General features: G+C 38.3%; 1 protein-coding gene across 8 annotated transcripts in view; it reads right to left on the bottom strand.

Annotated features, from left to right (window-relative positions):
* The window catches only part of Cntn4 (contactin 4), a 975,079-nt gene that overhangs the window by 133,316 nt on the left and 817,114 nt on the right, over positions 1-24,649 (bottom strand). For all 8 annotated transcript variants that reach the window (XM_031382788.1, XM_031382782.1, XM_031382784.1 and 5 more), the window contains one exon: positions 14,681-14,831. In XM_031382788.1, the coding sequence (XP_031238648.1) occupies positions 14,681-14,831 (151 nt within the window). The remainder of the gene's footprint in view (positions 1-14,680; positions 14,832-24,649) is intronic.

Raw genomic sequence — 24,649 nt, 5'->3', positions numbered from 1 at the left:
TAGTGTGGGATTTCCAGAGATTATGAATAGGCATAAAGAAATCTTTCTTCTTTCTCTCATTACTTTACTCCTTCTTTCTTTCTTTCTTTCTCTCTCTCTCTCCTCTTTCCTTCCTTCCTTCTTCCTTCCCTCCCTCCCATCCTCTTTCTCTTCTTCCTCCCCTTCCCCCACCTCCTTCTTCTTGTTTAAGCATCAGGCCCACTCTTGACTCATACATAGTAGTTTGCATAAGACATCTAGCTAAGAGAGAATATTATATTCCATCAAATAATTCCCCCTCAGAGCTGTTTTAGCCTTGCTGAGTTACTATATGTGACAAGAGGCATAAAATGTTAAATAATTTATGCTAATATTATCATTTATTTGTTTTCTTTAAAAATTTAAAACTCTCATTCTATGATATAATTATGTTGTTTCACGTGGGAAGGCAGTTGAATTATAAAATACTTCTTATGCTTCAGATATTAGTAGGCAGGCTTGTGTATAATCATACACACACACACACACACACACACACACACACACAATTCTGCTTAATAGAATCTTTTAGCCACCACCTGGAATTCTCATCAGGCAACCTAATTCTGCTATATGAACCCTCTAGGTACCATATGCTCTAACTATATAGAGAGCCAAGAGTTACTCTAATGAGTTCATTTGGCAAAGGGGACTTAGAAACACCATGATGGATATTTACTAGAAGGATCATAATTAACTGTGGCATTTCTGTTATTGAAATATGAAGGCAAAACTATACAACAGAAAAATCAGGGCCCTAAACAAAGTGTCAGCTCAGGTCTTCAATATTCAAACAGATTTTTCTTTCCTGAGATGGCAAAGTCAGGAGGAGCTCTAGTTATGGCCTTGATTCCACTGAATAGGAATACCAGTTACATCACTCTGGTTCTAATTGCTCTTAATTGTATGCCACTTTGGTTTGGATATTTTCATGATCACTTAAAGCCATTTGACGATAGCAAGCTATTTCATCTGAACAAAAGCACTGCTGAGATAATTCAAAGATTTCATTTATCTCTTCTCCAAGGGGTTTAGCTGGTTCTGACCCAGCCTTGAAATCAAGCTATTACCCCCCCTTTCCCCCCCGCAACTCTCTGCAACTCTAAAGCCTATGGATACAAAGGCTGCCAATTCATTACTGAAAATTTGAGGTGATTGAGAGTCAAGGCTGCTGGGGCCACTCATACTATTGATATTAAAAGCACTATCAAATTTCCTACTGTTCTAAAAGGGAGGTAATAAAATGCTTTATTTTTACTAGTGATTTTTTTTTTTTTTTTTTTTTTTTTTTTTTTTTTTTTTTTGTCTTATGACCAGATTCGAGATGCTCTGTGCAGTGCAGAGGAGCACAGTTATTCCGTCTTCTGAACTCATGGATCTTGCGATGTGTGAGACATGGATTCAATTCCCAGCTCTTGCACTGACAAGCTCTACAAGCTTCCATTACATAAATGCACTGTCAGGCCCTGGTTTGACTTAACAACAGTACTGACCTCATAACTAGTTTATAACGGTTCAAAAAGGATCTCATACACTATTTAGCAAAGGTCATAGTAAAGATTTTTAAAAATGCAATAACAAATTGGGGAGGAAGGTTTGAGAATGTTCTTTTTTTTTTTTTAAATTGAGATTTATATGATGGCCACAAGGCAAGCAAGAAATACATCACTAGAACCAAAGAACGAAGTTTCCTGAATCCCCAAGGTTCCCAATGCCTAAGATTTATTCATGAATGCAACAGTGACAGAGGGTGATCAAAGTCTCATTTCAGATTAATGGCTGGAGATTCCCCAGGGCTCCCTGCAGCCAAGCTGACACACAGTGTTTCTGTCACTATTATTTTGTATCCATCAACATTATTTCATAATGTCAATAATCTCTCCAGAAACTCCTAGCATCTTCTTATTGTGGATGATTCTATTTCTTCCATCAAAACTCTGCAGACATGGACTCTACACCACCCTCATTTCTTGTGCTCATGTGACTTGCTAATGTCTGTCATCCAATACTGCATGTTTGTGAGTGCCAATATGCACACAGACACCCTCTCTGCCGTCTGCTTCGTTATAAGGATCACTGGCTTTGACAGCAGCTCAAACTCCTATTCTGTCAGGAGCCACTATTGGCAGGTCCTGCCTGCCAGGGATGGTATCTTCACTGAGTGTTCCCTAGGCACCATTGTTTGAGATGTTTGGACTCTATTATGATAATTTGTTCTTTGTTGGTGGTTTTAAAATTGCTTCATGGGTGTACTGTTGCAATAACAATGTTTTATAAAGCCCTAGGAAGCAAGTCTCATGATTTTTCTCTTTTCTCTCCTGAGCTGGAAATTTTATGAACATAAAATTAAAAGAAAGCCACTATGTAAACCAGCTGGGGTGACTATGGGTGTCTGACAAGGGGTGGTTTTCTAGCTTGTCTTTGCTTTGCTTCAATGTGGAATTGGTCAGAGATGTGGGGAACATGGCCAGGTTTCTCATTGCCCTGCTGCTCTCCCAGTTTTTGCCTCCTGTGCCTTTACATTTATAGGCATGATCTAATATCTCCAAGGGGTTCATGTCATTCCAAAAGAAGCTTCCTTGGCAAAAGTCAAGCGCTCTTTCTCTAGAGAGCCAAGGGAAATAATTCAAGGCTCCAACCAAATTTCCTTGCCCTTCACTTTGCATTAGATGGGCCCAATGGAAGTGACAATTTAATCAAAAGTGTAAGCACAGGAAACCCAAAGAAAGTCAAAATAAAAAAGAAACCCAGCCAGGGGGAGGAGCGTGCAGCTCAGAGGATGCTTTCCTGTACCCTGTCTGTCAGCTTTGGGAAACTCTCCTGGACAGTACTGGACAGTCAGCATTTCAGGCTGAGTTTCTGTTGTAATCAGTCAACTCCATCCTTCTGCTGTGAAAACAGTCATGGATGGTTAAGTACTGAATGCGCATAGTTGCCTTTGATAAAGTGTCCTGCGTGGACACTGAAGTTTGACACTGATGCAACTGTTGGGCATCACAGGATGCTGTTTTCCTTCAGATTCATTTCCCGGGTTTCAGACTACACAGACACAAGCAGAAGGCCGTGTCCAGCTTGTGGAGTCTCGTTTATGTGTGGGAAATAGCATTTTATGAAGAGATGTCCTGTGCAAAGAATTTTTGTCTGGACAAAATAGCTGTTTGAGAAAACAAAAGAAAACCAGTGTGACTGAGGAGATAGTAGTGAGAGTGAGTGAGGTGAGAGAGATGCTCTAGGGCAGTGGTCCTGTGACCCTTTAATACAGCTCCTCATGTTGTGGTGACCCCCACCCATAAAATTATTTTGTTGTTACTTTATAACTGTAATTTGTTACTGTTATGAATTGTAATGTCAATATTTGACATGCAGGATATTTAATATGTGACCCTAAAGGGGTTGTCACTCACAGGTTGAGAAATGCTGATCTAGAATCTTATAAGACATAGGATACCCTGAGGATATGGGGGGGTACTGACAGAGGCTCACCTAGGAAACACAAAATATCCACAATCTTCTGTGTCCATCTCAGAATTTGTGAAAAATTAGGATTTGGGCACACATACACTCATACCTACACATGTGCATGCATGTGATGTACACTCATATATAGTGCATGAATGTACCCATACATGAGTACGTGTATATGTATTATGTATATAATGTATGTATATGTTTACATGTATGTGTATATATATGTGTATATAATGTATGTATATGTATATGTATTTGTGTATATGGTATGTATATGACACATGTATATGTATATGTGTATATGCATATGATGTATATATGAATGTATATGTGGATGTTCATGCTATACACTGATAGAGAAGCCAAAAGAAGATATCAGATGACAGGCTCTATTATGCTTTGCCATGGTCTTTTTGAGATAGGGTCTTTCATTGAACATATATCTAAAGAGGCAGCTAATAAACCACAGTGATCCCCCTACCTCTGCTCCCAAGAGGGATGGGGGTCACAGGCATGTGTGTGGCCAAGTCCAGCTGGGTCAGGGCATGGTATATCAAGTACTCTTACCAGCTGAGCCACCTCCTTTGCTTGAGACTTGGTATATCTTTGTTAGTGTTGGTACAGCCAACAGGTACTAATATGCAGAGCTATACTTGGGAAGTACACCTGGGTCTTTGCTGTCAAGATGGAGAAATTCTGCCCCTAGGCAGCCTGGTGATTTCCTGGTTGGATGCACAGTAAGTCACAACACACTCTTTGAATACTGCTGTCAAATTCAAATTCAAATGCCCCTTAAAGGAAGTGTAGAGAGGCACAGCAGTATCCTCCTGAACTCCGTCTGGTTCTCAGTGAACTATAAGCTCAGGTTTTTCACATTGTGGTTTTGGTTTGTTTTTGTTGTTGTTGTTTGTTGTTCTTTTTTGTCTGTTTGTTTTTTATACCAGGTTTTAGAGATATTTCAGTCTTATTTCCAGTTAAAATATTCCATTTCCTTTTGTAAACACTGCTCCTTATACTTAAATATCCCACCAGCACCTTCATCAATCCCCTCCAGGAAGCCCATGCTTTCGTCTGGCTGTTTTAGTGGTTAATTTTTCTGATTGCTGTAATGGGTCACCTGACAGAAACAACCTAAGAGAGTGAGCTATTTATCTTAGCCTGTGGTTTCCTTCTATTGAGGCAGGGAAGGCATAGCAGAATTCATATCCGCATCAGTGGTTAACATGAGGATAGAGCTCCACACATCTTGGTGGCTCAAGAGCCAGAGAACTCAGGCCAGAAGCTGGGCTAGAGTTTACCCTCCCCTAGTAACCCACTACCATCCTTCCAAGCCTCAAAACAGAGAGATGTCATAATCTCCTCAGACAGTGCCATCAGCTGGCAGCCAAGTGTTTAAACACCATGGGGGAATTACCATATTCCAATGGTAAAAGCTGGTTTACTCACTACTTATGAAAATACTGAGCACCTAAGGCATTCTAGGCACAATACAAGGTGCTACCTGTGTGCTGTAAGACCAATCGCATGTCTCCTCTTAACCCTCGTAGCCTTTGAGAAGTGAATACTAGTTCATTACATCTATAAACAAAGTTTTTACAAGAACAGGATGAATAGTTTTTGCCCTCTAAATGACTGCAGACATCTTTTTTTTTATCTCTCTTTTTTATGTCATCCACAGAACCCTGATTTCGATGACATTATGTCTATCATATTAAATATTTGTTGTACAGAGGGGGAATGAGAGACGTGACAGGCATTTATTAAAATGAATTAATCAGAAGTCTGAGGTGGGAAGCTTCAGCATTTAGAAAACCCGGGTGAAGGCTGGTCCCAAGGAAAGCTGCTAAGAGGTTTAACAGTTTTAAGGTTAATATAAGGATTGAAAATGAGAAAAGGGGCAGAGGGCTCTCTCTGGCTGGCAAGAGAACGTTCGTATAGGAAACACTGCAAAGGACATTATTAAAGTAAAACAAAGATTGCTTTTAGATTGAGGACCTGATTTTACAGTTCCCCCAATGAGTCCCATATATACGTTTAAGACCTAACCAATACTCAGCAGGTTGAGACAAACACTGTGTCAGGCCCGTTGTGGTCCCTGTCTTAGTGTGGTCAGTAAGTACATTCACCCCTGACCATAATATTACACGATGTACTACATTAAGGTAGAGAAGACTGCTGTGGTAAATTTACGGAGTCTTTCAAAGGATGACCCACAAATGAATATGTCACAACAAACATTTAAAAGAAATCTCTCTTCCCCCTCCCCCACCTTTCATAACCGCACAGAGGTGCTAAAGCTCATAAACGTTCAAGCCTCTCCAGGTAGCTCCAAGTCAGGCCAGCTGAGGTAACAGGTGAAACTTCCAGAGCTAGATTTGCAGAAGCGGGGTAAGGTTTATTTCCACAACTGAGCATGCAAAATTAAAGTGATATAGGACCTTCAATAAGCAGGGCAACAGACTCCATGAAGAGCCATGGTGCTTGCTGGTGCTTTGATGTTGTTTTGCCTCCAAGGCAGGATTTCCATTATTATGGAGATGAACTGCCTCTAATTATTGCAATAACATAATTGTTCCCTAGGGCAGAATCCCTAATAACAGAACAGTATAGCTCTGCAGCAACTGTGAGAGTTATCCTGAGGGCAGGTTTTCTTATTAGGAGCACATATATAGACATTCTGCCTCCAGAAGAGAAACGGATCCCCACAAGCAATAAGCTTCCCCTCCCACAATTGGCCCTCTGGGCAAATATCTGCCATCACGTTTGGCATCTTCAGACCTGGGTTTCACACCTTGCATACAAGGTGGAGTTTCACAGCCCTGTGCTGGGATTCCCTTCCATGTTTTACATGAATTTCAACTCTCTGAAATGCCTTTGGGGAGGCAAGCAAATTGAGGCCGTGATCCGATTTCACCTTGGAGGCGGATGTCAGTGTCTCTAAAAAGACACGTGAACATGATTTTATTCCTATTTGGGTTGAGTGTTTTAACAGATTGCTAGCCTCCATGGGATATACTGTGTAGGGCAGGCACAAGCCAAATATGTGTTTCATTCCAAGAAGACTTAGTGAAAATTCTAAATGCTTCACGGGGTCTTCCTGTCTTCAAAACTTGTCTATAGTGACCTACACATGTTCTGTCCAAAGTGATGGTAGGCTGCTAAATCAGACATCTCTTTGAGTAATTTGGTCAAAACTTTTTATTTTTATCTATTTATTTTTAGGAGAGATAATTCATTTTATAATTCTTAACTTGATCCTATCTTTCCCACTTTAGGTTCTGGCTTTGCAGATATGCCATACCCTCCTCCTTAACAGTTGGGCCTCTGGGAGATGAAGGGATAAACTATAAAGTTTGGGGAAAAGCAAGGTCGCTTACTCATGCAGGTGAGGCCTTTGATTTAGCCTAATAAGGCTTTGTTGGTGATTTCAACAGTCATATGCTAAATTGGTGTTGCTTAAACCAAGAGCACATCACACACACACACACACACACACACACACACACACACGCACACATTAACCATTCCTTCCTTAAAATTTCTTTTTAAGAAGATTTGTTTTCTTTGTGTTTTTTATTTTACAGTTTTGCCTACATGTTTACATGCATATTATGTGTGAGCCTAGTGGCCATGGAGGCTAGGAGAGAGCATCAGATCCCCTGGACCTGGAGTTATGGAAGGCTATGAGTTACCATGTGGATGCTGGTAATTGAATTTGTATTCTCTGCCTAAGAAGCATGTACTTCTAACTACAGAGTCATTGCTCCAGGTCCCCCCCCCTTTTTTTTTAATATTCACTGTTGTAGCAAATACATTGTCATTCATCTGCTGTTTAATTAGGGATCTTTGGAGCCATGTTTTTTTTTTCTCTTGCTTCCTCAATCCTTCAACTTAATGTATCAGTAAGGGCCTTAAATTCTAGCCCATTCATCTGTCTCCTCTCTTTATTCAAGGGACACTGATACCATTCAGCCACTCAAAATTTCCATCCCAGACTGCTGCTATGTTTGGCCTCCCTGAACTCACCGTCTTCTTTCACTCTGGATTTTGCTGCTGTTGGCCTATGAAGCAATCTTTCCATAGCATGCACACAGCTGGGCATAACTCCACATTAAAATCCTTCAATTCCATTGAGGGTGTTCAGGTCCAAGTCTAAGCTCCTCAGACATAAACATGAAATCTCTAAAATCTATTGCTGTCTTTTCATTTTTCAGTGTTTCTTTTCGGCACTCAATATATCAACTTTATAACCTAGCCCTTAGAGTTACTGAAAAAAAACTCATGTGATCTTGCTCGTGGACCCTGGTGGTGGATTATGAGATCTTGAGGACTGCATTTATCTACCTTTCCCTTCTATACTCAGTGCCAAGCAGTAGGGCTAGCACATGGCAAGTCCCCGAGGAGTGCTTTATCATTGGATGAGAATTGAGTTGGGTAGTTTTAAGCAGAGCGCGTATGCTGCTGTCCAGAGCCAGACCTGTAATATTTAGGCTATAGTTTTGAGACTCTTTTCTGAACACTATTCTATACTATACTATATGTGGCTGGTCCCTCAGAGGGAAGGGATGCCTCACCAAGACACCCCCTTCGCCCACACTTGACTGTACATCCACCAAGCATATTCCTTCTCTCTTTATTTTTATAAAATAAAACACAACAAACATTCCATTCATTTCTTTCCCAGCTTTAGTAGGAAGTAAACTATTTCTTCTAGGTGATTTTTTTTTTCAGAAGTCCATACTTATCTTTTAAACAACAGGTAATTTTTTAAAGTAACTATTTACAGGGAGCAATTTTCTAAGATGGCTTATGTGCTCCCCTGTGTTACTAATCTAAGTTCACTAAACAGTTTCTCACTTTTGGAGAGGTCATTGAGCAGTAATGACTATTCTTCTCTGTATTGATGAATAAAGAGCTTCTTTTCCACATGAATGCTGCATTTAATTCAGGGTTATATACTCTGAAGAAGACATTCAAAGAAATGACCAATATGATGCAGGGCAGAGGGCAACAAACAATATCATATGAAGAACATCAGAAAGTAATGGAATATTCGAGCTTGGAGAAGATCTAGAAGAAGCAGTGAGAGTAGATTTCCAGTAACTACATAAGGAAACAAAAGGAGAGAAGTGAAAAGGGATTTGATTTTGTTAGTATAGCTTCAGAAAGCAGAACCAAATGTGATGGATGGCACTGGGAATATCATTTCTCACCTAGTTGGTACTCCATCATTAGAAGCACCTGGGAACTGATGAAGGCTAAGTCTTGTGTGGATCCTTGTTGTGGATGAGGGATGGGATCTGTAGAGATTGTAGTAGGAGGCATTTGGCAGTGGTGCTTGCCTATTCTGAATTCTCAGGTTTTGCCATTGCAGCTAGATTTATTTGGTAATCCTTGTACACCACTCACAGTCTAAGTCAGTGGTTCTCAACGTGTGGGTTGTGACCCCTTTGACAAACCTCTTTGGCAGTAGCAAAATTATACTGAGGTAGGAGCAACAAAAGTAATTTTATAGTCTGGGGTCACCACAACATGAGGAACTATATATTAAAGGGTCACACCATTAGGAAGTTTGAGAATCATTGGTTTAAGTGGTTGAAGGGGGCTTTTCTCCATATGCCTTCAAATATAGTCACTCAACCCACATCCTCCCAATCAGGTCAAAAGGTAATCAGATAGTCTTTGAATACACACGATTCAGAGAAGAACTGGCACCAAGGCAGGTTTAGTTGAGACCTAGTGAATCTGTTCTGGAATGTCTGTGATCACTTGGGATATAGGACAAACTTACAGCTAATGGTGACCCTCATACTAGCAGTAGAAAACAGTTTGTAAATAGAGATGCTGAAGAGACAAAGGCTAGCATGATGGAGTTTTGATGGTTTCTCGTGAGCTATGCTTAGAGTCGCAGTCTATATACATCATGTTTTCAAGTAGGCAACCAGAAAATTTATTTTCATACTTAACTCTGTTTGAGATTAGTCTAACTTAAAACCATAAGGGTCCATCCCAACAGATATAATGGTTATTCCTATATTTAAAATTCTAGGAGCTTAGATTATTAATGATTCTGTGACTTCTGCATATTGATGTTTTTGTTACAGCATAAAACCAATCTTATTTGCCTCAAGGGCCTTCTCTCGAAAAACTAAAAGTAAACAAAATAATCAACTTTATTCAGTTAGTAAGCTTAATTGCTCAATTCATCCAAATGATTGGGACCATTTCCATGATGACTAGTGGTCCCTCCCAAGGACTGAAACAGTGAGGCTGTTCTCAGTTCTAAACAGCTGATATCACTAACGCTAATAGCTTGGCAAATGTATAAGAAAATAGGAAACATACCATGGACGGATGGATGGGGCCTGTCCTAGACCAAAGCTAAACAATTATTTTACATTTTCAGCTTTAATTTGAATGGTTGGGTTAATATAAGTAAAGCAAAGTTAATATGTTTTAAATTTGTAAAAAAAATAGAAATAATAATTGTATAACTATACTTTTAAAACAACTAAATTAAACTAGTAATTCCAAGGTTCTATCCGCCGAACTAACACAACCATTATCCTCTGATTTTAAGATAAAAGATCTTACATTTGCTTCATGTTCCTTCTTATGCTTTTATGGAAAACTCACTTATGGACAGCTAAACAGTTGAAACTGGAATCAAATAGCAATTGATAAGCATGGTCTGACCAAATCTTTAAAAAAAGTAGGATTTAGGAAGAACATTAATAAAATAGGATGGTAGATAATAAAGTTTTGTCTTAGTGTAGTTACACCAGTGCTTTGTAATTAAGGGATTAATAATTTGTATTCAAAGGTTAAAGATTCACTGTTTGATTGTAAAGAGTCTAGTCTCAATAGAGAGTTAAGGCTAATAAGTCAGTTTGTTAGAAATTATTACTCAATACTAATTACCCTTTGTATTGGCCCATTATCTCAATCTTCTAAAATATGGATTAAAATTTTTTCATTTACAAATAACACTTATGATTGATTTTGTTCATTTGTCCATTTAATTATCTTCCATCTCTATCAGAAAAAAAAGAGAAGAATAGCATTTATTTTTTGCCTATGAGAAAACAATAGTTAGGTTTGTTTGATTTCTAGCTCTTTAAACTGAAGTGTTCAACAGGGCATATGTCTTACTTGGAGGTTGAAAGCCAATTGTTCATGCAATCAACTTGCTGTATAGATTCATGGGATGTATTACGATTGTATCAACATGTTAGAAAGAAGTGGTCTCTTGTTTCTAAGAATTAGAATTTCAAATAACAAAAACAAACAAACAAGAAAAACTAGGTGTCTGTCTCCTTTCTTCTGAAAATTGAAATGGTCCAACACCTGACTTTCATCTCCATGTGGGGGTAGGAATGTCCTCTTTATGTTCCACTTGGTTGGTTTTGAGAGCATCTACATGACCAAATCCATTCTACTTGATAACAGTGAAAAGAGTACAGTAGAGACATGAGAATGCAGCACCCATATGGAGATGAAGTGCCAATATTGATGCTTTGGGACCAGACTGGTGACACTAGAGGTGGAGGTGATAAATAGCAGGAACTAAGTAACAGTAGGGAGTATCTTCAGCTGAAACACATTTTCTGTGTCAAAGGAATGTCGAAGCATCCTTGATACATATTAATGAAACCAACACAACTTGAACAGAAAAAACTTTGTAGTAAGTATCATGGTGGAAATAATGAATCAAATGTGTTTTTTCCTATAGAAACTAGCACAATAATATACTATTTTCTAAGAGAAAATTAAATCAGTTATGTGGAAGTAGTTAACCTTTAATGGTGCTAAGCCACCATTAATGCCTTCTAAAGTCGTAAGATGGCACGTATAAATAAATGTGAATAGTTACGTTGTTTCTTTTCTTGTAGTTACATAGCAAGATTATAGTTTTCTTTAAGGTGACACTGGCTTGTTTCGGCTAGTGTAGTATCAGTAAACACAAAATTGCTTCATTTTCAGTCCAAAACACTAAAAGGCCATGCATCGGACCCTTTTTATTAGGCAGTGGTAAAGCTACAGAAAGAGCTGGTCTTTTGAGGCAGTACTTGTAGGAGAGAAGAGTCATCAGATCTTTGCTTTATGTATTGTGAATGGGAAATGGCTTCTGCTGTTTTAGATCTCCATGGCTTCTTATACAAGCATAGTGTACTCTCTAGATTGTTCCTCAATTATTTCACAAACTTTATTCATTCATGGCTTTGATGTGTATTTAAATCTCATTTTATAAAGTATTTTACTTATGTAGACTTTATTTTATTTCTCTCTCTGTCTCTCTGGTCTTTCCCTCTCTCTCTCTCTCTCTCTCTCTCTCTCTCTCTCTCAGCCTTTCTCTCTCTCTGTATGTGTGTGTGTGTGTGTGTGTGTGTGTGTGTGTGTGTGAGTGGACATATGGAGGCCTGAAAGGGCATCAGATACCCTGAAGCTAGAGTTGAGGCTGTGTGCCACCAGACATAGATGCCAGGTGTGGAATTATGGCACTCTGCAAGAGCCTTTTTTAGCACCATATCATTCTCTTAATGTTATATCCTTAAATCATCTCAATTTTTACTAATTTTTTATTTGTTTACATTCCAAATATTGCCTCCTTCCTGGTACACCCTCCCACGAGTTCTTCAGCCCATTTCCCTTCCCCTTTGTTTCTGAGAGAGTGCTCCTCTACCCACCCACCCAATTCCAACTGACCCCATTAGCAATCCCCTTTCCTGGGATATCTAGTTGCTACAGGATTAAGTACTTCCTTTCCCACTGAAGTAAGACAATATGTAGTGGGGGTCATGGAACAGCCCATGTATGCTCTTTGGCTGGCGACTTAGTCTCTGGGAGTTCTGAGGGGTCATGGTTAGTTGATATTATTGTTCTTACTATAGGGTTATCATCATCCCCTTCAGCTCCTTCAGTCTCTCTCCTAACTCTTTTATAGGGGTCCCCAACCTTTGTCCAATGGTTGTAAACCTTAAAAAACACAGCTTTATTCTAAGTAATGCACATAGTGCATACTAATTATAATTCAATTATATTTAAAAATATGTCTATTAAATGTAATCTCACACAGCACATTTTGAGAAACACTGAGGTCAAATGGATTGCTCCCTGTGTTTCAGTAAGGAACCTTATTTTCTACAACTGTCATATTGCTCAGTGGACACAATATACCTGTCAAAGTGTCTTCTGAATATTTGTCTTATTGCCCATAGGCCAGCAGTGCAGTCATGTTTGGTAAGAGAAGCTTCTTTTTGCCATTGGTGGTGCTTTCTGTTTGGGTCTGTACTGATGTAAACGCTAAGAAAAAGTTACTGCTGAATGCTCACCCTTCAGTGGGTCATCTATATTGTCTCTTCTAAAGTTCAGAAAGCATAAAGGAAGAGGGGGCAGAAAATCCAAAGTGTGCAATAATGTAGATATGATCTTGTGGGTTAGATATAGCCTTTATACTCTTGAACTATAGGAGGTGTACCTGCTTGCTCAAAACCTCCACTGCCCCTGGGCCTGTTGACATTATATTATGGAAAGGGGTGGACGTCATGAGGCCCCACTCCTTTAGGAGTTATGGGCTGTTCATGGTTGCTGGGGGAGGAAGAGACATTCTCTTCTGTGGTGTAGTCACTGCACCATGCTCCTATAAGAAGCCCTAACTTAACTTATTGGGTCACTGAAAAGCACAAAGCCAAGATATGAAATTAGGAGGGAGATTATGTAGGGAGAGAAAGGGAACCTATGACAGTGGAAGAGGACAAGAGATGGTAAGGGGTGAATATAATTAAAACAAATAATATGCATGCATAAAAAGTCTCAGAAAAACCTATTATATGTAATTAATATATGCTAATAACAATAAAAATGATTTGCTTTCAATTTACAGATTTGCCTTAAAATTTGAATGTCATTCCAGTATCCACTGGGCTGCCTCCTTGATGTATTAGGAATCAGAAATGTCTATTATGAAGCTAATACGTGTGTGGATATATATCACTTAGAAACCATACTGTTTGTTTATAAAAACTATTAAAATGAACAACATCATCAGTGCAGTGATCTAATTTGTATATGCAAATGTGAAGGTGTACAGGTGTAAAAGGGTAGATACACACATTTTTAAGTGCTTCCTTATTGGATCTATGAATACTTGCCCTTTAACATCAATTAAAATCATTATGTATACAGCTGGTAAATCCTGTCTTATGGGTGACAAACATAGGCTCATGCATAATTACCCTTTTCCAACCGATCGAATACATTACAGAAATGGGTAGAGGATATTTTACAGGGGTGACAGCTAAGACAAGGTCTTGGAGATATGTGCTACTTGGTACTCTCTGAGGTCAAACTCCCAGTAACCCATACGAATTTGCATCCCTTAAACAATATGCTTTCTGAATGCAGTTCATGTATTATAGGAAGTGGAGGCAATTAATTTAGATAGTAGAACAAATCTGGTGCCATAAAGAGACACAAATGAAATAATGAACATAGAACCATTGGGTACATGCCACCTATGTAACAGCAGGAAACACGACAGATTTTGCCAAATATTTGAAGAGTTGTCATGCTTGGTACTAGACTGACTTGACTAAGCCAATTACAATAGGTAGATGAACACACAAAAACATTTAGGCTCTAAGTATACTTTTAGCTGCTCACCTGCAGGCAAATTTGAGATTTTTTGAATACTCATAAAATCTCTCTGTACTTGGAAGGTTTTCTAGAAACACAGGCTCTCTTGCTTCTTTTTTGCACTTGGTCTCCCCTTCTCCCCCTCCCCCCGACCCATGTGCTCATGGCCAGCCTCTATTTCCCTCCCCTCTCCTCCCCTCTCCTCCTCTCCCCTCCTCTATCTTTCCCCTTCCCTCACCTTCCCCTTCCCTTCCCTCCCTTCCTTTCCTTTCCTTTCTCTTCCCTTCCTCTCTCTCTCTCTCTCTCTCTCTCTCTCTCTCTCTCTCTGCCTTTCTCTGTCTCCACTACCCTCTTAACTTTCTACCCCATGCCCTGAATAAACTCTATTCTGTACTAAAAATAAAAACAAAAAACAAAAAAAAAAAGAAGAAGAAGAAACATGGAGGTCAGTGTTAACAACTATCTTATATACCTTCTGGATTTGACCATTTGCTCAGGTATAACAGAAAGACAATTTATTACAAGTTAATAAAATATTTGAAATATTTTAATACAGTACCTTTCATTTTCTCTTAATATTTCTCTTCCCTTTCTCCAGGTGTAGACAGGTCTTGGGGATGCTTTTGGCTTGCACTCAATGACAACTTCACCTCCTACTTTGACAAGTGTTACTCTTTTTAAGAGTGTTCTCGAAAAATCTGGACTTTCAGCTAGAGAAAATATAGAAAAATAACAAATTATTATGGAAGGAAGAAACAACTTGGATTTTTTTCTTTCTGTGATAGTTACTTAGTATAGATCATCAGAGACAGGAGCTAAATTTTTTTTCTGATGGAAAACATGCAGCATTGTATGTTTGGATGGGTTATTAAAATTTAATTCATGATTTATATATGGTAAAGTGCAACTTCTCTATGGATGTATAACTTGATGGATTTTGCATCCTCCACCATGAAGATCAAGATAGAAACATTCTTAGCCCCCTGTGGAGGATTCTCTTAAAAAATTTATTATACCTTCAAATGGACAAAACTTTAAAAATTTAAGAGAAGCAATAGGGAAAGAAACAAAACAAAAAAGACATATTTGGCAAGCTTCCTGATTATGTATGCTAACATGGCCCCTTTCTCTGATAGTTACTGGTTTGGTCTATAACAGCATTCTCTCTCCCTCTCTTGTTATCTCCTTCCCTTCCTCCCTCTCTTGCTTCCTCAACTTTGTCTTTTTTCCCTCTGTCTTCCTCTGTCTGTCTCTCTCTGTTTGAGTATCTATCACTGTCTGCCTCTGTCTCTCTGTCTCTGTCTCTCTGTCTCTGTCTCTCTGCCTCTATCTGTCTCTGTCTCTGTCTCTGTCTCTCTCTCTCTCTCTCTCTCCTCTGTGTTCATTAGAGAATCCTTATATGATTGCCTTCTCTGAGTCTCTTACTTACAAAGAAGGGCTCTGTTCAACTTTTGTCACTAGTATCCAATACAATGTTTGTCCTATTTAGAAGAAGTCACTGGCATTTAGTATATAAATTTAGAAAACCATGTTACATGCTCAATTTTATTGCTCTAAAGAATTTGCTCACATGGATAGTTTGAAACAAAACACATCATCTTTAGCCTCATATAAACAAGCAAGCAAGCAAACAAACAAATCAATCAATTAATAAAACCTTCCTGAAATATCTCTTTTCTTCTGAGTTCATTTAGTTGTTTTGGGAGGAGGAATTCTTTTTTTTTTTAATTTTTATTAGATATTTTCTTTATTTGCATTTTAAATGATATCCCCTTTCCTGGTTTTCCCTCCAAAAAACCACCCCTATTCTTTCCCCCTTCCTCCTGCTCACCAACCCACCCTCTCCTGCTTCCTAGCCCTGGTATTCCCCTACACTGGGACATACAGCCTTCACAGGACCAAGGGCCTCTAGGGAGGTGGAATTCTTGAATGACTAGATGAACCCTTTTTCTTTTGTAATTTGTGCCTTATTTAAAATTTCTGATGCCTTGCAATTTAATTTCATAGAATGAAGCTTCAGTTCATGGTGAAGACAACATTTAAATCCAAACTATAAACGACTTAAGTAAGGTCTTAAAGTGAGTATGTATACACATATGGGTATATATCAACCTATTTAAAAAATAAATTTTTTATATGTTGTTGTTTTGCTCACATGTGCATATATGCACAACATGCATTTGGTGACAATAGAAGGCAAAAAAAGGTGTCAAATTTCCTAGAACTGGAGTTACAGATGGTGGATGGTAAGTCATGCAAGTGCTCGGAACCAAAGCTGAGTCCTCTGCAAGGGCAGCAAGTGTTCTTCACTGCTGAGCCACCTCTCCTCTTCCTATAGGCCCTTTTCTTGAACAGATTCAAACCACAGCTAGTGATGATTTTAAATGAAGGACTGACTTGAATCTGGGGCTCCCAGCACTCTATACTACAGTTCCGTGTCTACAAAGACTGTTTTGAATTTTGAGATAAGTCTAACTAAGTCTCCAAGACTGGCTTTGCAGTGGCTGTAAACCAGGAATGACTTGACCTTGGAAGCCTTTTCTCGGTCTTCCTGAAAGAGGGGATGAGAGGCCTTCACCTCAAAGCTTAGCTCTAACTACTGAATTTGAAAATTCAAACCAAGCCATAGCAGAAATAATTTGACTTTTATTATGGGTTTCCACGTTAGAAATATTTGTTAAAATTGTCCAAGTACAAATAAAGTTGAGAAGGTTACTGGGTAAGGGGTGCTATAATTCACACACCAAGCTGGTATCATATGTGAAGCTGAAATTAAATGAATCACTGAACTGCTGTCATTTTGTGCTCTTTGTGTGTACTTTGAATTCATAACAATCTACAGTTCAAGGAATACCTTGTTAGTGGTAAACAAAATTGACAAATAGGGTACAAGTCCAGCTGTTTGTAATGAAAATTGTATATTGTAATATTGTACTACTAATAATGTATTACCAGTATGGTATATAAAGTTACATCATAAAAGAAAAAGGGCTAATGGAACAGATCATTAGGGCAGACCTATTAAACACTTAGGGGATAAGATACTAACAAAAAATCTTAGAAAATATTAAGTATGACTAAAATGAAATTCTATAATTAATATATATCAAAGATATATAAATCAAATATATAAAACTCATAAAATTTCATTTCCCATTCTCTCTCTCTCTCTGTCTCTTCTCTCTCCCTCGTGTATGTGTGTGTGTGTATGTGTGTGCATGTAAACATAACTAGGTGGAAGAAATGAAGTTAAGTTCGAATTGAAGAAAATTTAAGCACTACTTACTAGTGAGGTATGTGACATAAACTGCATCTATGGGTGAATGAGATTGCCTGGTATCATGTTATTACACAGCCTAGCTGTGTTGATCTGCATTAGTAGTCTAGCCTTTTAGTAGTTGCTTCAATAGTGAATTCTTGAACCTGTAACGCAGTGATTCTCAGCCTTCTTAATGCTGCAGCCCTTTAACACCGTTGTGGTGACCCCTAACCAGAAGATTACTTCCTTGCTACTTCCTAACTGTAATTTTGTTGCTGTTATAAATAGTAATGTAAATGTCTAAACAAGAGGATACCTGATATTTAATTATCTATGAAAGGGTCATTTGACCCCTACAGGGGTCATAACCCACAGGTTGAGAGTCTGATGTGAAGCATTTATGCTATGTTGATATCTTCTACTTAGCAATGGCACATAAGCTATGCTCTGCCATAGAAAAATGTTTTGGCAGAACAGACTCCTTCTCAAATTAGGTAAACATCCAAACTGACACAAAAACATAAAAATAAAGCCAAGTCTTCTAGAGATCTTTTAAAGGGAAAATTTGAAATAATGTTACAAACCCTTTCTCATAAAAAATTTCTTCTTACAACTCTATCTTTCTACACACATGCATTTATCACTCTAGGCAGATATTTTCATCTGTTCAGGAGGAATTCTGCCTCTGCATTCAAAATGAGTTTATATAAATCAAACTGTGTACCACACATGGGTGTATTTGTCAAAAAAAACTATATACCGCTTTTACAGAATTTGAAATTGCAGGGTATCAGACACATAGAAAGCAGAAAACAGGATTGGCTTAAGAGGCATTTGTAATATTCCATTTACAGACAGATTACCTTTTGGATATCTTAAGATGAGACTGGCTTGAACATCTTTCACTCATAAAAATAAAATTACACACCAAATACTTTCCCATTGTCTAGTCCATTTGTTTTTTGGTGTTATCTAACCTTGCAAATGTATCAGTTGTCACCATAAGCCATAGTGATTTCTAGGGCAGGACCAATAGAAGCTCTATCACATTCTGAACACTGGATAATTTTCTTAACATTCTGGTATTTCAGGATGGCCTTGTGCACTTGAGATGCAGTTTAGCTTATAGAGGAGTGCTTTTCCTAATGATACCCTATAATTACTCTGATACACCCAAACACTGGCCTAGCACAGGCTTGGAGGAAAAGAAAATGGGTCCTTTTGGCCCATTCAGCACTCACAGACTGATAGTTCTGCTAGATGACATTGGTAGGAGCCACAGGAGGGCAGCATTAAGACACAATCTTTGCTCATAATAACCAGTTAGTGCCCAAGGAGCTAAAAAATCTCAGTGTTTCTCAAAGCTTTGGAATGATAAAACCAACAGATAAATTACCCACATAAGTCTGGGAGCAGCCGACAGATTCTTGCAAGGGCTCATTTGCTGAACCCAGTAGACCTGGAGGTCAGTATTTCCTGTGAGTTACTGGATGACCACAATCCCACAGTGCTGGAATGCACGAGACACCAGCCCTCTTCCACATGGTGGGTGAAACTTTTAGCTATTTACCAATGGTCTGCATTACACTAAACTTATATTATCAATGAAAAGCTGTGGAAATCCATCTATGCAATTCACAACTATTTATAGTTAATGAAATGGCTCTTGGTCACATATCCAGGGTATCTAAAGTGGCTATCAGAATCCTAGAAAACAGACCATTTCTCTGTGTCCGAGTTACTGTCATTTCTCGAGAGCAATAATAAAATGATAATCCTTTAACAGGATATGTAGTGGCAATACCATTTGGAAAATCCAAGAGTACAATGTTTTACTACATTAGTGCAGAGGAAGGGATAATTCTGCATGCCTGTTCTGTCACAGCTGGCCTGTAGAAACATCACTGGGAACATTGCCAGTGGAGACTATTAAGGCTGGTGCTTTTGGAAGCTTCTAATTTCATATTATTTTAACCTTTACTTATTATCTTTAGCTATTACCTCACCGTTCTATAAAAATACCCAGAACAAATGCATTAATTTTAATCTTTCACTGAGGAGGTAATGGTGATAACAGACCACACAAACCTCAAGGTTCTCTTAGCTTGCTGGCTAAGAGGAGGGAGTGGGAGTGTGGGGGTGCAAGTGTAGGGGTATTTCTTTCTGGGTGTATAATATGGCCTCCCTGATTAGGAAGGTATGCCCAAAGAGATACTTAACAGAATAGTGAAGGAGATTTTCTTTTTTTCCTTATCAGCATGATGTCTCGTTTCTAATATCTCTGATGCCTACATTCTATCTCTTTAACTTTTGGGCTGATTCACTTATAACATCTCTGTTACCTAAGGTGCTAACAACTCCTGCTCCACTGCATGAGGCATTATAAAGCAGAAAAAAAACATAATATTTACACTCACAAAGTTATTTGGTGGACCAAGAAAAATCACACATGTTGTACAAAAGTAGTAGTGGTGGTTAAGTGTTAGTTGTTAACAAAATTTAGAATCACTTGGGAGATGGGCCTCTAGATAAGCCTATGTGTGGTTATTCTGATTATTTTATTGATATGGGAAGGGCAATCTTAATTATGAGTGGGAGCATTCTCTGGGCAAGGCTGAATAAACCACAGAAAGTAAGCTTAAGCACCAGCATGCATGCATTCACTTGTTACTGTCTGATTCTTGACTGTAGATGCAATATGACCACTTGTCTCACACTCCTGCCATAGCAACTTCACTGCAGTGGTGGACAGCAACCCACAGTGATGGACAGCTACCTGCAGCAGCTGAGAATGAACCCTTCTCTCCTAAGTTGCTGTGTCAAAACGTTTTAAAGCAGCTTGGCCAGAAGCTACAGCAGTTCTTTACATGGTACTTTTACACTTGTTCAAGAGTTAGAAGCTCATTCTTCCCTCCCTCCACTACTATTTCCAATACAGTGATAACTTCTACCAAAGGCATTGGGGGACTTGTATGCAAGAAAATTTCTTACAAGCAGAGATCTACATCTTTTTTTTTTTTTTAAGCAGGCAAACAAACAAACATACACCCTACTTTATTTGGAAATAATTGTAGAGTGGCTCAGAGTTGCACTAACACAGAAACCTTCATTGTGTCCATCACTGCACTTCTCCAGTGATTGAGTAGCCGGCAACAGAGCAGAGAGCAGAATAAGGAAGCTGATCATTAGGTCTACACCAGTCTCTTATATAGATTTATGTGTATACTATGGAAGTTAAGTTAAAGAAATGGCTGCAAAAACATCCTTTTCCTCTGCAGTCCTATCCTGACCTCTTGATTATACCACCCTTAATCCCTGGGAACAATCAATTTCTTTGTGTGCTTTTCCCATACTGAGACTATCTTAGACACGGAGAGAGTCACACAGCATCCAACCTTCTGGATCTCTTTTCCATTTTTCCAATGAACTATATAGTATGCTCCCAAATAGCAATTCTGTATTACTGAGTGGTAAACTCTAGTGTGGATATGAAATATCACTTTAATATAGGCATTACAGGGTTTTTGGTGACTGCCAAATAGCTTTTCTGCAGAGACACCATTTCAAGATCTTTCAGTGATTTCTCTGCCAACAGGTTGAGTCAGGCATAGTATTTTTCCTTTTTATGAAAGGTTTGAAGATCCAAAGACTAATTAAGTAAATATAGTAAGAAACTCTTATTTCAGAGAAAACACTTTAACTCTGCATTAGAACATTCTTGCTCATACATTCATTAGCACAGTGCTTTAAATCATTCTTATGTAATGGTCTAGTAGGGTATAAACCACTAACCTCTTGTTAACCTCCTTTGACCATCTACATAAAGATGAAAAGACATTATGCATTTTAAAACTGGTAATTGCATTGACCTTCCTGTATCTGTCCAAATGCTATTTCATTGCACTTAGCAATATGTCCTTAACTCTTTTTTAAAAAAGATTTGTTTTATGTATATGAGTACACTATAGCTTTCTTTAGACACACCAGAGGAGAGCATTGGATCCCATTACAGATAGTTGTGAGCCATCATGTGGTTGTTGGGAACTGAACTCAGGACCTCTGAAAGAGCAACCAGTGCTCTTAACCCCTAAGCCATCTCTCCAGACTGTTCTTAACTCATACAATTATATAGCAACAAATATATATTGCTACAATGTCATGTATAACTTTATTAATAAATAAGTAACTTTATTAATAAATAAGTAACTTTATTTTGTGAGAGAAATGGTTCCTGAAAGAATAGAAGAGAGTCTTTTAAGTGGGACAGTATGGATTATAGAACTCCAGTTAGGCTAACAAGTGATAGGTTTTACTTTTAGTTCTTATTAGACCATAACTTGTTTGTTTGTTTTTAAAGACAGGGCCAGATGGTCCTGAACTCATACATTGTAGTTGAAAATGACCTTGAAACACTAATCTCCCCAGTGCTGCAGTTACAGATGATATGAATATATGCACTTTATGTGGTACTAGGAATTGAATCCTTGGCTTCATGTATACTAGGCTAACTACTATCTAAGCCATACCTTTACCCCCATTAGTTCCTTTAGGGTAACAATTTGTATTGTATAGCTATGTAACCAAGCAGAGTACTTTATATGAAGTACTATGTATATGTTGCTTTGATGCTTTTCTTAGGAGAGGACTCAGAGGTTTAGATCATTTCCTCCTCGTGATGATTTGCCTAGGTCCTATCTCCCTTTCTTCCCTGCTGCTATGGATATAGATTGCTTCTTTAAGTCCCAAGCCAGGGCATTGGACATTTGGATAAAAAAAAAAAACTTAGACCTCAATTAAACTGAACATCCATAGCATATAATGAAAGAATTAGCTAACAATTATTATCTGACATATTTGTTCACACATCACCTGAACATAGGATATGTTCAGTATCTCACACAATAAAACAATATACCAGGAAACTTGATTTGCCGCATCTGTCAGTTTCTGTGGTGTAAGTAGTCCACTTTTGCTGATTTCAACATGAAGTCACCAGGGACAAAGTAGAGATGTGCAGAATCAACTCCTGTCGAAATGAACCAGCACCAGAACCAGCACCAACACCAGCACCCCACTGGTTTTGTCTCCTTTCCACAAAGTGCACACTTAGGGAATGGGAACAGCATACAAGGCACAGGGGACATGGGCCCTGGTGCTCTCAGCTTGCTGAACCCAGACCTTACTCTGATGTTTTTGTTTGCTTGTCTCTGTTTTTGTTTATTTTCTAGGTATACCTACAAGTGGATTCAGTATTGAAAAGGCAATAACACCACCACTTTCCAAGCTTCCTTAGTGGGTTCACTTTATTTAGCAAATCTATTTCCTAGACTTCATGAATCAAGGTAGGACCGTGGTTTTAAGTGCTTCTGTTTCCATGGGAACATATCATAATGCAGAAGAGCTGTATGTGGAACACACAGCGGAGGCATACTCCTGGTTATCACACGGCTTCAGTAAGGCATTAGAAATGTTGTGCAGGCAGCCAGTGTGTTACTTGCCCTTGGCCAAGTTGGTTTTCACTCCCACTTAAAAGACTTCATTCTGAAACATGTGCCTTAGTCAAAAGACAAATCAATTGCTTTAAGAATCTTTATGAGGCACAGTTTCCTTAGAGTAGAAAAATAGCAAACACTGTGGTCTGGTTGTAACAAATACTGCGTCCCTGGTTAAAAAACTTTTCTTCCAGTATAGTTTTTTTTTTTTTTTTATCTTGGTTTATGTTGTGATCATGCATGATGGAACTGAGAAGGTAGATAGATTGAACATGGGTGGCTATACCAAGAGAATAGCCCGGTCCTGCTTTTCCTGATTTTATGAATGTGAAAGCTACCTGCTGTGATGGCTTAGAATGAGAATTAAAGGGATCTAGAGCCCAGACTTGGCATCACTGCCATTTCAGCTAACTCACATTAATCATGTAAAGGAGCTTAAGGTCATGTGCTCTTGAATACAACCATCATAAGTGTGGCCTGGAAATCTTATATTTTCCCCCCTGGTCATCTGCTCCTTGGAACATAAGAATTAGCAGCAGAAGATAGTAAAAACACTTATTTCCAGGCCTTCTCTCAGACCGGATATCAGACTTTGAATTTAACATCTCAAAGTAGTTTACACATGTAATAAAGATTAACATGTACTAATATATCTTTATTTTTTTAGTGTGGTAAGAATCACACATCATAAAATTTACCATCTTAGCTGCTTTCCATATATGTTCTTGTTAACTCTATGTGATACCATTCAGTGGACCACTAGCACTTTGTCATTTGGCAGGACTGAAAGTTTATATCCCCATTAATTAATGACCTCACTTTTTCATGTCTTCTGATTGATTTATACCTCTACTTCCTGCTACTATGAATTCAACTTGTCTAGGTGCATCGTTAACAGGAGTCAACAGAATTTCCTTTATGGAATGATCTTATTTTCCTTCACGTGTCCTCGTGGTTCATCAGTACTGGAGTGTACATCAGTATTTCCTTCTCTTTAAGGCCGAGTAATATTCCATTGTATGCCTACTGTACTTTACTATGTATCCATTCATGAACAATTAGATTGTTTCCATTTTCTGGCCATGATGAACAATGATGCAGTGATCAAGAGTGTACAAATACTTGTTTGGGATGCTGCTTTTTTAATTATTTTGGATCTATCACAGGAGGGAGGCTGCTGGGTCTTCTGATAACTTGAAACTTTTTGAGAAGACACTATAGTATTTTCTATAGCACTTTAACCCCTCCAGGGCCATCAGCAATGCACAGATTACAATGTATTGAACCCACTGCTTTCCCCTAGCAGTCAGTTTCAAAGATTCAATTGCTCTCTTTTAGCATTTTGTCTGTTTTTTTCTCTTCCTTTACCTCTCTCACTCTGTTCAGTAGTGTGCTTCATCCTATAGGGCATGAGACAAGATATCATTATGATTCTGACTTGTATTTCGTCATGAATTGTGTTTGTTGTTTACAAATATGTCTATTTAAGACCCTAGTCTATTTTTTTTGTCTTTTTAGTTGTAAGCCTTTCCCTTAACAGCTGAACCACCTCTCCAGAACCCTTTTAATTGGTTTGCCTCTTTTTATTAAGTTGCAGTGGATGTTTTTATCCCTAGTTAGTAATCCCTATGCAAATATAATCTTAATTCCTCACATGGATGTTTTCTTTATGATGAATTTCTATTAAAACAGTGGTTCACCTGTGTTATTTTAAATGTAGATACTCAGTTCCTACAATAACATATTAAATTGTGTGTGTATATATGTGTATACTTGT

Source organism: Mastomys coucha, unplaced genomic scaffold, assembly GCF_008632895.1.
Source record: "Mastomys coucha isolate ucsf_1 unplaced genomic scaffold, UCSF_Mcou_1 pScaffold20, whole genome shotgun sequence".
NCBI lineage: Eukaryota > Metazoa > Chordata > Mammalia > Rodentia > Muridae > Mastomys > Mastomys coucha.
The sequence above is the reverse complement of the archived record's forward strand: the minus strand, read 5'-3'. Positions and strand labels throughout refer to the sequence as shown.